This window comes from Bufo gargarizans, chromosome 2 (assembly GCF_014858855.1).
Source record: "Bufo gargarizans isolate SCDJY-AF-19 chromosome 2, ASM1485885v1, whole genome shotgun sequence".
In the NCBI taxonomy this organism is placed as follows: Eukaryota; Metazoa; Chordata; class Amphibia; order Anura; family Bufonidae; genus Bufo; species Bufo gargarizans.
In genome coordinates, this window is record NC_058081.1 from 336,390,081 (window position 1) to 336,402,896 (window position 12,816).

At 44.3% G+C, this 12,816-nt stretch overlaps 1 protein-coding gene across 5 annotated transcripts in view; it reads left to right on the forward strand.

Annotated features, from left to right (window-relative positions):
• Positions 1-12,816, forward strand: part of CDK17 (cyclin dependent kinase 17) — a 124,659-nt gene that overhangs the window by 58,707 nt on the left and 53,136 nt on the right. For 3 of the 5 annotated variants that reach the window (XM_044280577.1, XM_044280576.1, XM_044280575.1), the window contains one exon: positions 4,639-4,803. The exons of 1 other annotated variant lie outside the window; for it this stretch is intronic. In XM_044280577.1, coding sequence (XP_044136512.1) covers positions 4,639-4,803 — 165 coding nt within the window. The remainder of the gene's footprint in view (positions 1-4,638; positions 4,804-12,816) is intronic. One more of the 5 variants, XM_044280578.1, reaches the window with a different exon arrangement.

A 12,816-nucleotide genomic window follows, 5' to 3' on the forward strand; every position in this document is an offset into this window, starting at 1 on the left:
TTTGCGGAACAGATCTGGACCCATTCATTTTCAATGGGTCCTGAAAAAAAGTTTCCGTTGTTCCGTTCCGCATGCCCGAAAAATATGCCCGCAAAAATCGGATCCTGGTACAATACAAAGTCAATGGATCCGCAAAAAATGGAAGACATTCGTATGTCATTACGTATGTCATCCGTTTTATGCGGATTCCGTTCCTGGAAATTAAATCCTGCAAACAAACTTTTTTTTTTTTTTCACATTTTTTTTTCAAAGAAATCCAAACAACTTTATTTGCTTATTGAAATTTATACATGTTTCAACGGATGACATACCGAAACATTTTCAGGAACAACGGATCCGCAAAAAACGGACCGAAATTCGGGATATTGAAAAATACTGACGTGTGAATGTAGCCTTAAAATGAAGAAATGCCTATCTGTAGACAGTTGTTTTGGGTTTCCTTTCCCTCAGGCCTCATGCACCTGTGTCCGTTTTTGCAGATCCACATGTTCTCCCCTTCATTATAAATGCCTATTCTTGTCTGCAAAACGAACAGCAATAGGACATGTTCTACTTTTTTGCAGTGCCGCTATACAGATGTGGACAGCATATTGAAATGAATGGGTCGGCATCTGATCCGTAAAAAATGTGGTTTGGATGCGGACTGTAACTACGGTCGTGTGAATGAGGCCTCAGGCCGCTTTCACACAGTCAGTGTTTGATCAGTGATTTCCATCAGGGCTTGGCCTCATGCACACGACCGTGCTGTTTTTTGCGGACCGCAAACCGTGGATCCACAAAAATAGGACATGCTATATTATTTTTCGCGGGGCCTCGGAACGGAGCAACGGATGCTTTTGTGGCCCTTTTTGAAGTGAATGGGTCCGCACCCGAGCCGCAAAAACTGCGGCTTGGATGCGGAAACTAAAAACTGTCGTGTGCATGAGGCCATTGTGAGTCAAAACCAGGAATGGAGCCTACACAGTGTCTCACTTCAGCAAGTAAAATTTATCCTGTAGACGAAGTTAATTCAAGGCACTTACTAATGTATTGTGATTGTCCATATTGTCTCCTTCAACTTCATTTTTCCATCAGATTATACACTGCTCGTATCCATGGTTACGATTATGCTGAAATCCAAAAGCAGTGGTCATGCTTGCACACTAGTTCTGTGCTTTTGACCCGCATCTGGTTTTGGCTTGCAATCCCTGATGGGAATCTACGCTGATCAAACACCGTGTCATTTAAGCTTTAGATGCTGGTCAGGGTGGGGAGGGGGCTTCCAGTTCTTATCGAGGAGACCTCTGTTGGTGCATGGAGACTTATTTTCAGCATTTCAATGCTTTATGGGAAAACAAGTATGCAGATTAGCTCATCAGCCAAACCAGATGAAGAGAATGACCCTTCTGAGAACCATTTCTCTCCTTAGTTGTATCTAAGGCTGGGTTCACATCACGTTTTTCCTATCCGTTTAATGTATCCAAAAAACGTATACGTTAAACAGATGCCTCAGAAAGATGCCCAAGTTTTTATTAGTATTTTTTATTTTTTTTACCCGACTTTATTTTTTTCTAACGTATGCATCAAACGGAGGCATAAAACATGATGTGAACCTAGCCAGCAAGTACGTTGATCTCTACTGATGAGGGGCAATAACCCTGAAACCGCTGTCTTAAGATGTCACCCTTTCCTTTGAATCAGTATCTGATTTTGCTGACACGAGCTAATCTGCATAATGTAATGGACAGTAAATAAGAAATAGTGGAGGAGGGGGATGCAGCTGGAGATAGTCTCACATTGTTTCAGGGAAGAGGGGCGCAAGAGGGAGTCATTACCTTTGGCTTTTATGGACCATAGCTCCTGCATCACACCAGGAAAAACCTGACCACTGTACACGCATGGAGAGCAAAAATGTACATTTACAGAAATCGGCAGAAGGATGTGAAAAAAGACCTCTAATATGCAGGTTGACCCAGTGGGGCAGAACTATAGATACATAATGTTTTCTGGTGTAAAATACATTGAACAATATCACATCTGAACACCATGTTTATAAAGTCCCTGGTCCATTTTGTCCAAGCCCTCTGTGGCTATGCTTCAGAGCCACACACATTTTCAGTTGCCTCTGTAACCATAGGTTTCTGATATATGTAACAAATGTTTGTCAGTGATATCCATCTACGGCTTCTGTGGCGGTATTACAGAAGCTATTTGTTCGTATGTGTACAACTAAGTAAACATACTTTTCAGCCACCTTGACTCTCTGAACTAATAATAGACTTGTCACAATTGGTTAGGTGCTAATTTTCACATGCAAACACCACGGCTTCACCGCTAGAGAATTTCTATTTCTGCTGCTTTAGTTTTATGATGATTCACTTAAAGTGTAACCGTCATTTTAGTTTATTTTTAATATAGTGTAGGAACAGGGATGTTACACATTTTTGTAATATACTTCATTAGGGAAAGGGGCTTATTTGTACTAGAAAACAGGATATAAAGAGTCTTCATAGCAAAGCTCTGACTGTCTTTAGTCTTCAGCATTGTACTGAGCGCTGAAGAACACATCAGATAGGCAGGACGATGGACAGCGATAAGTTAGGGCATATGTACATAATCTGGAATTGGGCTAGTGATGAGAGGCAGCCGAGAGCATCTGCATGTTACACACAGGAGGCTTTTGCACTCAGTAGAACTGAATACCGAAGACTCCATTTACTGACTCTTTACATCCTGTTTTCTAGTAGAAAGAAACCTCTTTCCCTTATAAAGTATATCACAAAAATGTTCAACATCCATGTCCCTATGTATTACAAACAAACCGAAAAGAGTTACACTTTTAGCTAATTTTTGTATCTTTAGTCCATAGTCCTTAATCCATAGCTGGCCACCAGTGATGAGTGGTAGCTGATAGATGGGCCCTCTAATTTGGTTTACACAAACTAATAAGGCCACAAGGCGTCTAATGTTTCTGCCAAGTGTAGCATAGAACGCTATGGTGATCTAATTGTGGTTCTGTAAAACTGCATACAGTCCAGGTTTACATCCATGATACAAGCACTAAAATGTGACCTATAAGGCTAAATCCGCACCGTAGGTCATGTACATTGTATTCTATGAGAATTTGAAATTCTCAATACACACAATGCATTTTTTTTTTTTTTGTTTTTTTTTTTGTTTTTGTTTTTTCGCTGCATGTCAATTTTTTAAAATCCACTGCATGTCAATTTATTTTATTTTTCCTGACCGGATTTTCTTCATTCACACAAATCCTCACCAATTGATGCGGATTGACCGCACAGATTTTCCTGCGAACACCTGCAGATTTCAGTGCAGATTCTCCGCACATGAATCCTAAACGTGTGCATGTACTCTTAAGTGTGTGGCCTGGAGAACGGTTTGTGCTGCGTGTGCATTTAGCTTACACTAGATTGCCTAAACTGGATGCAGTTGGAGGAAAGCTATCCACATGAGAGTTTTAAACCAGAATAATTTTATTTACTGACAGCATGCAGAGATCTTGAATAAATGGCGAGCAATTGAAATACAGTACATAGTACGGTACAAAATTGCTGAACTGTTCAGTATGATTAGGTCATATCTATGTTTTATGTTGTATGTGTGTTAGAGCTGTCATCCTTGTGATTTGTGCAGCTCATTCCCTAAGCTCTTATTTGACCAGCGTTTTGATTGTGCTGGTTGTCCTATATGATTTATATTGGCGAAATGGTAGCCCAGCTTCACGTCCTTATGGTGATCCAGCTCAGTTTCCCTCTGGCTTGGTATAGAAAATGCCCGAGGGAAGCAGAAGCTAGAACAGATCCATAGTTTTCTGTGGGCTGGTTCATACACATCCGGTGCATCAGTTGTGATCCCGGATGTCAAATAGCGCTGGACAGAAAAACAACGCATGCAGCGTTTTTCTGGCTGGTGCCATCAGTCTGTAGACGCCTATAGCCGTTGTGTCCAGCTGACCGGACATAACTGAGATATGTGCATCCAGCCTTACACACACTGGATGGAACTAGTCCACATCATTAGGACTAGAGCCCCCTTTGGGCTGTGTAAAATCCTATCTTTATTGACCCAGGCGACACACTGAAGGTAGGTGAAGTCTGAAGGGTCTACCTGCCGTAAGCTGTACTTAGAACATACTGGTTTATTCATGTTTGGTGCTTATAACTTGATCGTTGAAAAAACAGGCAGCATGTCCGTCTACGCCAAATGGGTGAAACCTTCAGACTTTCTCTACCTTTTTGTGGGCCACCTGCATTATTGCACACTGTAGACGCAGTGGTTATAGTCCTCTTCACTTATTGTTTGCTGACAAAAAATCATAATCTGTACAAATTCTAAATGTCACATACAGTATGACCAATATGGCTCCTTCCTCTAATGGTGCTGGGACTAGCTGAAAAAAATGCCATTTTCCTCCCCTTTATTACTGCTGGGAGGCAGCATGCACTGACTAACACAGAGTGACTCCCGATAATTGCAGCTTTAATCACTATAACAATGTTTGTCTATGGATGATTATAAGATGGTGTGGACAGTAATCAATTCTTTTCTTCCTCCTTTCTTTTTCCTTGGGTCTCTACCTATTCTACACCCTTTCTTTTTGTGATGGATTGGATCTGTGTTGCCTTTTGGGATTACTAGAACCTATTGTGAAGAATGGCAGGCCTCCAACATCTCATAGTATGCACTCCTTCCTCCACCAATACACAGGATCCTTCAAGAAGCCACCGCTGAGAAGACCGCACAGTGTTATAGGTGGAAGTCTTGGCTCATTCATGGCAATGCCCAGGAATGGAAGCAGACTAGGTAACATGTTTTCTTTAATTGTCACATACAACTCTTTGCATGTCACCTACATGAGTGAATCTGACAGGAATATTGGAAGTGTATGTCATTGTTTTGCACATATGTTAGTCATTTAAAGGGGTTTTCTGTGGGTACAACATTGATGATCTATCCTGAGGATCTGATTTTGTCGGTGTCCAACTTCATACATCCACGCTGATCAGCTATTTGAAGAGTCCCTGGCACTGGGGTCTTTTAGGCCAGTGACGTCACCTTCATCACTTTGCCTATGTACAGCTTACTAATGTTCAAGAGAATGGACCTGGGCTGCAATACCAATCATATCCACTATACAATGTACGGTGCTGTGCTTAGTATGCCTCTTCAAACAGCTGATTGGCGAGACATGTCAGGACCTCCACCAATCAGATATTTATTACCTATCCTGAGCATAGGTTATTGGTATTGAACTTCTGGAAAACCCATTTAATGGAAAGGTCACAAGAAGCGGCAATGCAGTCGCCAATAACTACAGAAATCTATGTTTCATGTGGTTTTCCAAGCGATTGTTACAGGAGTTGTCCAGGTTCAGAAGTGAACCTGGATATAACATCATCTTTACTAATTTACTATGTATGAGCTGAACATCAGAGCATTTCTCCAATGTCACCCCTTGACTTTCGCTGCATCGTGCAGGGCAAGGTCTATTTGTTTACTGCCAGTAACATACCGGGCTTCTGCTCACTGTGCTAGGCGGAGACTTCCACCTAGCAATCAGCCCGGTGATGTCTCCGGCACAGATGGGCAGTGTATAGCGCTTTCCTAGACTGTTTTAGAGGCGGGTTCCTCTAAAGTAGCATAGTGAGGAGAAGCCCAGTATGTTACCAGGAGTAAACAAACAAACAAGGGGGAGCATCAGAGCAAGGAAATGCTCCGATGCTGCACTCGTACATGGTAAACTAGTAAATATGAGGTTATATCCAGGTTCAGCTCTGAACCCAGACAACCTCTTTAAGCGACTGCATTATTTTGCCTGGAAACAACTGTATCTCCTGCAAAACATCACAGTTGTTATGGGCCACGTGGTTCTGTGGGCAAAATAATTTGTAAAACATGCTGAACATGTGTAGTTGTGGTTCTCAGGTTCTCAGCTGCTATATTTGGACCATGAAGGGCCTCTGAATAATGCTAATCTTAAAAAAATATATATATATGCGAATAAACGTCATAGAATATTTTCTTATGTCTTTTTTAATGTGTGGAATTTGATAAGTATGCGTAAGGTGCACATTGTTAGTAAAAATAATCTAACAATAACAAAGACAGGTGCACCCTCATACTGATGTAAAATTTATAGATTAGCCAACATATCCTTCTGTGGAGGACCTGTCTGAGCCCGAGCACCACACCAAGGTTCCTCAAGTAGCTCGGGACCTAACGCTAAACCTACCTGTGCCATATGGGCAATACCACGAGCCAGTGGGCGAATTACAGGAGCGCAGGACCTGACTCAGAGCAATCTCCCAGTTACCTCCAGCACGTGACCATGCATACAATGGGAGGAAGAAGAGAGCTCGGAGTCCCACCCAAGACTGCCTGATAAAGCCCGGGCCTCACATGTGCACCAGAATGCTGCCTGTGGATGGAAATAAAGGCACATTCAGACTAGGAGTTTTTACATCTCCAAAAAATTCAATATACAAACTACAAATTGGCATGGTATTAAAAAGCAGAAAGTGCTCAATCCCATATGCAGTGGTGCATCTATATCGGGTTGAGCACTTCCTTCTTTCAATACCATACTTCATCTGTAGTTTGAACATTGTTAGTAAGGGTACTTTCACACTTGCGGCAGAATGGATCCGACAGGCTGTTAAGCTGGCCGGATCTGTCCTTCCGCTATTTCGCCGTACTGCCTCTCCATCCCCTTTGACTATAATGAGGATGGGGCGGAGCTCCGGCGCAGTTCGCGGTGGGAGGCCGTCGGACTAAAAAGTTGGACATGCAGTACTTTTAGTCCGGCGGCCTTTCGCCGTGCTGCGCCGGAGCTCCGCCCCAGCGGCGGCACGGCGAAATACCGGAAGGACGGATCAGACAGGGTGAACAGCCTGTCGGATCCGTCCTGCCGCAAGTGTGAAAGTACCCATAGCAACAATTTTGGATCACTTTACATCAAACATGCCTTTCCCCTGATCACCAGATTTATTATGTGTTTTGGATACCTTCTTGCTCCTCACTACAAAAATGGTTTTGGCTTAGATGATTGGGGTAGGGACGTGACTTAACTTCCGACAATATGCACCTAAATTTGGCACAAGGTAAGCCAACCAATAGTTAGTGTAAAATTAGACAAAAGTGTCTTTCTTGTAGCAATATGAAGCAAATATATCATCCAGTGTGAACGGCTGTGATAAATCCAAAGCATCTGTAGAAGACTGCCTGTGTAAGTTTACGCGGTCTAAATATTAGAACAGCTTAGTAAGTCTGCCCCTGTGTACACAGCAATAATATTTGTGGGATATGTGTGTGTGTGGAGAGATACAGTTATATTAGTAAGATGTCTGCTTTTTGTTTTTTAAGGTGTGCTAATATCTGAGACCGTTTAACGGGTGAGTTGAGGCCTCTCACATGTTATGAGGCGAAAGTCATATATTGTTTTTCAGTGGCCATCTGGAGGTTTAGGGATCGACAGCTTAAGCATGAGACTTGCTCTCGGGTGAGGAACTGTGTGAGGTAGGAGAAGCAACAACTGTGTATGTAAATACAAAGGTAGGGTATGTACCACTCTAGGAACAACCGGTAGCGGTATTATATCGAAGAACACAAAGAACATCTTGTGGTGTGTGTGTTACAGTAATGGGGTACTGTCAGGGAAACCTATAAAGCAGAAGAACAAGAACTATTGAAAACCTAAACGAGAAGGTTAAATAAGGAGCAGTCCTTCAGGAGATGTATCTCAGCAGCTAACTCGGGTTCAAGGCGTCTTAGCGGAGTCAAAGCTTTCTGGGACTTCTTTCTTAGGCCGAATGCACACGGCCGTGTGCGGGCTGTGGAACCGCGGCCTGGATCCCTGCTGAGAGCAGGAGCGCACGGCGTCATGGGTTGCTATGACGCCGTGCGCTCCCTGCTGCCGCCACAGTACAGTACTACACTGGTATAGATCATACCAGTGTATTACTGTATTGCGGCGGCAGCAGGGAGCGCACGGCGTCATAGCAACCAATGACGCCGTGCGCTCCTGCTCTCGGCAGGGATCCAGGCCGCGGTTCCACGGCCCAAACACGGCCGTGTGCATTCGGCCTTACTCTTTTTGATTCTTGGGCTTTTCAACTGTTTCCCATGGCATCAGCACAGGGATGGGATGTCAATGTTTAAATGCGCTGTCTCTAGCACTGAAAGCGGATCGAGTGGGATGTCCAGCTCCGCTGCCACTTTAATCACTTCTTTAGACGTGCAAGCTGTGTAACATTTTCCATTGGCCGAGATGGAGATGCCAAATAGAAATAGCCAGCGAAACGTGAATTGTCTCTGGCGTAAGACATCTGTTAGTGGCTTAAAGGGAGTCTGTCACCTCCATATGGCCATATACAGTGCTTACATGTTTCTGTAGCACACCTATACAGGATTGTAATGGTACCTTTGTCTTTAGACTTTCACCAGCAGGAAAAACAAAGTTTAATTCATATGCAAATGAGCACTCGCAAGTGCCCAGGGGCGGCGTTCAGTGTGTAGGTGCCCAGGCTGCTCTGCCTTCTTTGCACTTTACTCCTCCCCAGTCTCTTCCTTTGCCCGCCCTCCAAGTCCGGACCTATCGATGAGGCAAGAGACTTGGAGGGCGGGCAAAGGCAGAGGCTGGGGAGGAGTAAAGTGCAAAGAAGGCAGAGCAGCCTGGGCACCTACACACTGAACGCCGCCCCTGGGCACTTGCGAGTGCTCATTTGCATATGAATTAAACTTTGTTTTTCCTGCTGGTAAAAGTCTAAAGACAAATGTACCATTACAATCCTGTATAGGTGTGCTACAGAGCCATGTAAGTGCTATATATGGCCATATGGAGGTGACGGACTCCCTTTAAGTAATTGCTGTTTGAATGTGGAAGGAGAAGTCTTGAAATATGGATATTGGGTTGTTTTTATAATGGAGAAGAGAATCTTGAGGATCTGGCATTCTTTTTTCTTTTATTGCGAAAGTCCAGCAATTTGCAGATTATCTCTGGGGGGGGTTCAGCGGGTTTGGATTTTGAGCTCAGTGTGCTCTTTCGATGACAAGTAACTGCTTTTCTGAGTCTTCCAGAAAGCTGGAGAATATGTCTGTTAAAGTAGTCTTGATGTCTGTGGCCTCAACAGATTCTAGGACACCTAGAGAAGAGTAGAGAAGACTGTTACAGTGTAGATCCTGTAGGTGATCTAAAAAAAAAAAAAAAATTGGAGCAGTGCTCCCAGTTAGCGGGTACGGTGCAATAGGCCTTGTGAGGCCTGTAGCAGTGGTGAAGTCGGATAGAACTTGCTGTTGGGGCCCAGTTGGCTATTCAACCAGGCAAGTGATAGTCTCTGCCCTGTATTCAGGCTGGGTGTCTCTCCCACATTGTGACACTGCTGTCATTGTCAGAACTTGTCATGTACAATAGTGTCTTCCTCTGAGGCATTGAGATGATTTTCATTCAGTACACAATATCCCAGCGGAAGCACGCATGCTATTCCTTTCTAGATGTCGTTCCGGCCTTCAGACATTACCGAGCAGTACTACGTGACCAAGCAGTGTTTGCATTCCTTTACAGTGGAAGTAATTGAATGTATTGCCTCAGCTTTCCATTGAACACACATACTTGTGAACTCGTCAGGACTTGATTTTTTTCTAGAAAGTTGTGTTTTTAGCCTTCTAAAAGGGTGAAAAATGTATGCAGTGTGCACATCCATTCCTTGCCTTTTAAGGGTTAGTCCATTCAATTTTTTTTATTTTTGCAGCCCGTATGCGGAATCATTCACTTCAATGGGGCCACAAGAAAAAAAATACAGAAATTACTCGGTGTGCATTCCGTGTCCATATGGCCGTTCCGCAAAATAGAACATGTCTTATTATTGTCGGCATCACTGTTCTATTAGGGGCCGGCTGTTACGTTCCCCAAAATGCAGAATATACACTGCCGGTATCAGTGTTTTGCGGTTCTGCAATTTGCGGACTGCAAAACAACAACTTTTTTGTGCATGAGCCCTAACACAGTTGTGATTCCTTCCTGTCTAGCACTGGTTATCTGCTGGCATATGTTGCCTTCCTGTGTCCCTCATCATCAGTACTGTGGTGAGGTTTCTAGTTCAGTGTAAGGCTGGATTCCTGCTGAGAGCAGGAGCGCACAGCGTCATTGGTTGCTATGACGCCGTGCGCTCCCTGCTGCCGCCGCAATACAGTAATACACTAGTATGATCTATACCAGTGTATTACTGTATTGCGGCAGCAGCAGGGAGCGCACGGCATCATAGCAACCAATTGTGTGCATTCGGCCTTACTAAACTCTAGTCCTCAGGGCCCACCTACCACTCATTTTTTTCAGGATATCCTTTAGTATTAAGTAGGGGATATAATTAGTGTCAATACGAGAGATATTTATTTCTGTGGGACATTCTCAAACCATGACAGTCAGTTAGGAATGGAGGACTTGAGTTGAGGAACCCTGTTCTAGAGGGAAGAACATCATGCTTGTCTATCAGTCATTGAAGAAACTTCAGTGAAGCACACACATTTGTCTGCTCGTGCAGTGCTTGCCAGTATGTAGGGAGCCTAGGATATGCCTGCCAGCTTCCTGGCCCCATAGAACACAATTCCAAATGACTTCTAAAGGATTTGATATTTTTACAAGATTCTAACAAGCATTTTTTCCAACATGATAGTTATTAAAGGTATTTTCCTGAGACATGCAATCAATGTGAGATCTGAGCCCCTACTGATCCCAATAATAAATGTCACCATTTTTATTAATATTTGTGGGATCTACAGAGACACCCAAGTGAGCACACTCTTCTTTTTCTGGGTACAGAAGTCGTGGCATTCCTGTTCTTCATATTGGCTGGACATCAACTGATATGGTCAGATATGTCATTCATAAAAAAAAGCTCAAGTAACAGGGCGCTGCACAATATCTCTTCCAAGTAGCATCTGCCTGAATTATTATACACATTGTCCAAGCAAACTCTCCAATGTGATCTGACTTGATGCTTGAGGAGATGCAGCATGCTGGGTGAGGTGCACTGGTTGTAATTCAAATTCATGAAACCCATGCACAATACATTCTGATTGTCAGATGGTTGCCTCTCGGACACTTGCACCTCAGTTTGCAGTTGCGTCTCTCAATATCTGATGCTTGGACAACCCCTTTAAAAGCCATACTCCATTAGGTATGTGCTGTAGTCTAGGTTGCACATGCTTTGACACGTGTGCCCTTATCCATACAGGCAGGTTTGACTAAAGTTTCCATAAAATATTCTTTGTGCGTGTCCATGCATGGAGCTTGAGTTTACATCTAGATAATGTGCAGGTTACTAAAGAAGAAATTCTAGGATAAGTTTCTTGTCCGCGGACCAGGGAATGTAACCATTGTCTGATACAGATATAACTAGATGTAAACTGTAATATGGTCTTCGATGGTGAATCTGCCTTTTAAGGCCTGGTTCATATGTTTTACAGGAGACATGAGTATCTGTATGATGGGTGTCAGACTGGAGGGCTACAAAGATGTAAACATATGGTAGTGTGCCCTACCCCTACTTCTGTATTTTTCTCATTGCCCCACCGATTTCAGATGTTTTTAGCCAGTTAACATTTACCAGAGATGTGCTTGGAGAATAACATCTCCTGAATTGACAATGTTTATGTGAGGAGCTTGATGCAGAGCTAGTTGGCATCATCTGATACAAATCATTGAATGTTTCATTGTAAGCTTATGAATGCCAGACTGTTTGGAGTGTTTATAGGATATTGTGGCGTGAGCCATCTCCTAGTTTACCTTCTGTATCCCACTGAAAGCCACTGCGCAGTCTTAAAGGGGTTGTCTACTTTTTTATTTTGAAGACCTATCCTCAGGAAAGGTTATTAATATCAAATCAGCAGGGGCCCGACTGCCAAAAACCTGCCAGTCAGCTATTTAAAGGGAACCTGTCACCCAAAAATCGCCTATTAAGCTGTTTACAGTACCTTATAGTGCTGTATAGTCGTTTCCTGATGCACTTTTTGTTAGTTTTGCAGCATGTATGCTCAGTCAGAAATCGATGTTATATTCAGCTGCTGCCCCGTGCTTCAAGTCAGGCTTGAAGTCACGGGGGCAGCGGCCTCGGCGTCTTACATGGCCCTCTCCCCGCCCCCTGCCTCTGTGACTGACAGCCGAAATCCGATTCCGGGACCGCGCTCAACGGCCGCATGCGCAGTAAAGGGCGGCAGGAGCGCGGTCCCGGCTGCCGCGCGTACTACGCGCCGTCTTACTGCGCATGCGCCCGACATCCTGTATCAAACGCGCCCGCGCCCAGATGCCGGGCGCGGGCGCGTTAGATGCCGGGCGCGGGCGCGTTTGATACAGGATGTCGGGCGCATGCGCAGTGCGGCGAAAGTAAGACGGCGCGTAGTACGCGCGGCAGCCGGGACCGCGCTCCTGCCGCCCTTTACTGCGCATGCGGCCGTTGAGCGCGGTCCCGGAATCGGATTTCGGCTGTCAGTCACAGAGGCAGGGGGCGGGGAGAGGGCCATGTAAGACGCCGAGGCCGCTGCCCCCGTGACTTCAAGCCTGACTTGAAGCACGGGGCAGCAGCTGAATATAACATCGATTTCTGACTGAGCATACATGCTGCAAAACTAACAAAAAGTGCATCAGGAAACGACTATACAGCACTATAAGGTACTGTAAACAGCTTAATAGGCGATTTTTGGGTGACAGGTTCCCTTTAAAGAGAACTCAGTGCTCATACCAGCACTGTGTTCTCCTCTGTTTACCTGTTTGCTGTCAAGATTGCAGTGGTGAGCAGTGCAATTACTGTGACGCCGTCCCATTCG